A 4,559-nucleotide genomic window follows, 5' to 3' on the forward strand; every position below is an offset into this window, starting at 1 on the left:
GCAGACATTGCCTGATTTCACAGTTTTTGCAAAATCCACAAAATCGTGAACTGAGTAGGTTCCTACTCATAGATGTAGTCTTGACAGTTGAAGAGGAATATAGCTCCTCTGTCTGCTCATTTGATTACTATTTTGTTATTGGATCATAGGTGACAGCATGGCTTTTTTCACTGAATGAGAAGCTAAGGTGGTCATGGCTTTAGCTGAGAATTTCATTGTTAGCTTTCTTCTGAAACAAGTCAGTGCAGCAGTATTTCTGTCTGCTGCATGATATCCTGTTGTTTTGGGGGTGGGTTTTTTTGTTACTCATCTTATCTGTTGTTGTGGAGTATGGTTCTGTCCTGGTAGTGGAAGCATTCTTTCAGCTGAAGTCTGCAGAAGAATTCTTCCAGTTCTCTACATATATATTATTGTCTAGTTGGTTTGTTTCTCAGGGCAGAAATTCAGGCCTTTGAAGAGTACAAATATTTTGGAGTGGAATAGGGGGAGTTATAATAAAGTTTAACAATGGTGGTGTTCTAGGTAATGTTGGTATTCTCTCCTGTGTTGCTGGTATCCAGGCTGAGGTGGCCCTTGTGACAGTGGATTCCTCTTTTGAATGGTCTTGCTCTTCCAAAGTATCCTTTTCTACTTCATTTCTCTCTTTTGGCTATTCCTAAGAACATCTCTTTGCTCCTATTTTGCAGCCTTCTTCCATTCCTTTAAGCAGATTGTTTGTTTTTATTTACTTACTTTTATTTACTACTGCTCTACTGCTACTTTGCTCAAACTGCATCTGCTTCTTTCTGAGGAAGACCTAAGAAAAGTGCCTCATGCCTGACAGTTTGACCAAGATCTCTTCCCTACTATATAGTTGGTCCAAAAAAAGATAAATCACCCCTTCAAAAAAATCTTTGCCTCTTGCAGATTCCCTTAGCAATACACAGAGAACGTCCACTATAGCCGCCTACTATAAGAAAAATATAAGCAATACTTCAGAAAAGCCTAATACTTCATTCTGACAAGAGCAGCTTTAGTGAGGATTCCTGTTTCTAAATAAATACTAACTTGCTATTGACTGGTTAATTACGGAATATATTTTATCAATCCTTTCTGCTGCTTTTAGCACAAAGAAGGCTATGGGCATAATATTACAGTGGAGTTAATTTATCTAGATATAAGCAAAACTTTTGATACCACATCATAAGAAACAGGACAAGGATCAATGCTAAATCTGAATTGGAACGTTCAGGGCAGTGTGGCAAAGTACAATCCACGGTGGTAGGGAAGCAGGCACCTTGAGCACCCATACAGCACAGTGGTAATCTGCTTATCTCTTCACACCTCACAACACCCTTCAAAGAATCTTGTTCTTGTAGCACCCAAGACTGCCATGGCACCCCGGTTGACAACTCTGTCACTGAGATAGTGTATCGTTGAGGTTTGAGGCATTATTTCTCATCGCTGTGGGTAAACAACAAAAGTGGCAATTTGGGGGATTCTTTCAGTTTATGACTGCTGGTAGACGCAAGGAACTGGACTCAAGGGACCAAGGAAGCATCTTCCAGTCTTATGTTCTTAACTACGGAAATATACTGATTTGTCCACAAAGGTATCCAAATCTATCAGGCACTTTCCTTGATTAATTATAATCAGATTTTTCCATAAAGAGATACTTCCAGTAACCATCACTGTAAGGCATTTTGTACAAGGGGGCATATCCTGGAGCAGGGATGGGCAATAATTTCAGTGGGAGAGCCACTTAACGAATACTAGTGAGCTGTTGAGGGCCAGGGCCAGCAGGTGTGGGTGAGAGCACAGCTCTGGCTGCCCCAAATGTGGCTCAGTCCCATGCAGAGAGCCATGGGTGCAACTGTGGGCTGGATCCAATCAGTTGGAGGGTGCCCGCCATGAGCATGCCAGATCTGGCCCACAGGCCATATTTTGCCCCCCCCCCGTTCTAGAGTTTAAATCACAGCACAAGTTTTCCAGGAAAGTTTTTAGAATTGATGCTACAAAGTGCCAAGTAGGTTTGTGGTACTATATAAATAATTTTTAAATAATGTTTTCATTATTTACTTATTAACTTTATTAGGCTTCCAGAGCTAAAAAGCAACGTATTACACTATTTACACTTGTATACAAACTTGAGTTATTACTCATACAATTAACATTAGAGATTTTTTGGACTGATACTAATGGCTGATTTTTAATGAGCCATATCGGCCAATACCAAACTGATCGCTGACATACAGCCAGGCAGCTTGGAGAGCAGCATCCAGCTGGTAAGTCTCTTGTGGTGGCAGTGCTGAGAGGAGGGTTATGGGGGACTGAGGGAGGCTGCAGCCACCCCAAAATTCACCGTAGCCCCCCTCCCAGTGCTACCACCACCTGCCCCAAGTGCAGCCTGGCCCAAGCCCCACCAAGAAGAACCCAGTGCTGCCCCAGCACCAGCCTGCAACGGAAGCACACCTTTGCTCCATGCACAGATCTGGGGGCACACACTGCCCCCATGCCCTCCTTGCATATGTGCAGCAGCGGGAGCCACCACCAATTTTCCTTATATCAGAGCTGATCCAATATGGGACCGATCTATTGATGCAGCGCTAATTAACGTGCAAAAAACTTCAATGAAGCTGACAAACTCATCTCACCTCATTTCTCTCATCCACATCCTTACACTTTTCAAGAAGCGCTTTCAGAGCAGGAACATTCCCTTCTTCCACATAAGTCAAGACACTCTGAGTCATCAAGCTGGCCATCTTTGGACAGTACTTCAAATACTTCTACAACAGCACACACCTGTATTTTAAAAAGTCAGTAAAGAAGCTATCAGATTTTATTTCATTATTAGAAAGAAAGTAAACTATGCTGGTTTGCATAAAGATCTCTCACACTAACCAAATAAAATACTTTAGTGAACACAAACCAATTCTGAATAGCAATGGAACCTCTGTTAATTTATTGTAATTACTTGAAAATCTAAATGCTTACCCAGTTCTTAAACACAGAAGCACTAATGCAGGAACAGCAGGTTTTGAAGAAATTAGGTAAGACTCTCTCACTTACCTCTCACTCAGTGTATATGCATACATAGATATATCCTAATGTTTTCATCTAGTCATGTGAAATACGTAGCATTATAAGAAATATCCAAAATGACAGGAAGCCATTTGATTTCCAGAATACAAATTTCTTAAAGCAAAAGCAGACATCAGCTTCATACAGACAGCCCAGAGCTTAGTGGAGCATGGCTAATTTATTACTCAACATTTCCTTCTCAGGAATATCAAAGCCTCTACTGACACATTCTCAGCTGCTGTTCTGTCCTTCACAAAAGGAAGAGGTTGATCATGCCACTAGGAAAGGACACCAGGACTCGGGACAAGATCTGAAAAAGCCTAACAGCACTGTGCCTCTTTCTGACATGAAAGATGTGCTAGTGCTTCTAGTTCTTGCCCACAACTGCCACTATCAGAACAGCTGGACCCCAGCCATTTGGGATCCAAAACAAGTTGAAGCTCAGTCTATGAAGGGTTCCAGTACAGTAGAGGTGATTACAGTAGAGGTGATCAAAACACACAGACAGCCTAAAACACAAGCAGCACTGCAACCAAGACTATATTCATTGAAAACAACAAATGAGGAGATATCCACCTTTTATATAAGACAAGGACAGGCAATTATTTTGGTTGATGAGCTACTGGTTGGCCACCAGTGAGTTTTAGCAAGCTGCTGAGGGCTGCACACACAAAATATTTCAGAAGACATCATTTTGGCAAGTTACAGATTTAAAAAATATACTAAAATTCAAACATCTATCATATTTCAATTTCATTTCAAAAGATATTTTTGTTCCAATTTATTGGGTGGGGAGGTTTAATAGTATATATAGAGGCAATTGCATAATAGCTCAAAATAGTCTTGCTCTTGTATACTGTGGGGGTAGGGTGTGTGGGTGTACATGCAGATGGGGTACGTGTGTGCATGCACCTAGGGGGCTGCACATGCACTAGGTCCTGGGAGCCAGCTGGGGGTGGGGGCGGTGGAGAAGGCAGAGGACAGCATGGGGTGTGTACAGCAGAACTTGCCCAGGAGGGAAAGATACGTTCTGCCTGCCCCCAGGTGGGCCGCTCTGCTCTGAATGGGGCCAAACCCCACCTGCTCCCTCCTAGGGCAGCCTGCACTGCACTCCCTCCAATGGCAATGCCCTGCCCAAGATACACAGCTTCTCGGCAGGGCTGCTCTCATTATTGCTGCATCTGCCTGGGTACCGCTCGACTCCCCCCACCTCCTGTAGCTCTTCCCTCCTCCTGCTCCTGACCCTGCTGTGCTACTCCAGGCAGGAAGGAAGCAGCAGCAGCTGGGCAGCTCTTGCCTCAGCACATCGGCTCCAGCTCTTAGCTACCTTCCACCTAGTTGGCTGCCCACCATAGGTGGAGTGAGAAAGTATTATTGGAGGGGGGGGGCTAAGCACACACTTCCACACACATGCACCCACCAACACCCCCACCGCCTCAGCAGGTAAGTCTGCCATGGGAGAGTGGCTGGGGGGGGGAGGGGCAGATTGAGGCCACCAC

The 4,559-nt window shown here is 44.0% G+C and overlaps 1 protein-coding gene across 2 annotated transcripts in view; it reads right to left on the reverse strand.

Annotated features, from left to right (window-relative positions):
- The window catches only part of KIDINS220 (kinase D interacting substrate 220), a 162,844-nt gene that overhangs the window by 128,197 nt on the left and 30,088 nt on the right, over positions 1 to 4,559 (reverse strand). For both annotated transcript variants that reach the window (XM_019520724.1, XM_019520723.1), the window contains exon 2: positions 2,634 to 2,781. In XM_019520724.1, coding sequence (XP_019376269.1) covers positions 2,634 to 2,741 — 108 coding nt within the window. In that variant the 5' untranslated portion in view covers positions 2,742 to 2,781. The remainder of the gene's footprint in view (positions 1 to 2,633; positions 2,782 to 4,559) is intronic.

The sequence above is a fragment of the Gavialis gangeticus genome, unplaced genomic scaffold, assembly GCF_001723915.1.
Source record: "Gavialis gangeticus isolate Ggan-Ray unplaced genomic scaffold, GavGan_comp1, whole genome shotgun sequence".
In the NCBI taxonomy this organism is placed as follows: domain Eukaryota; kingdom Metazoa; phylum Chordata; order Crocodylia; family Gavialidae; genus Gavialis; species Gavialis gangeticus.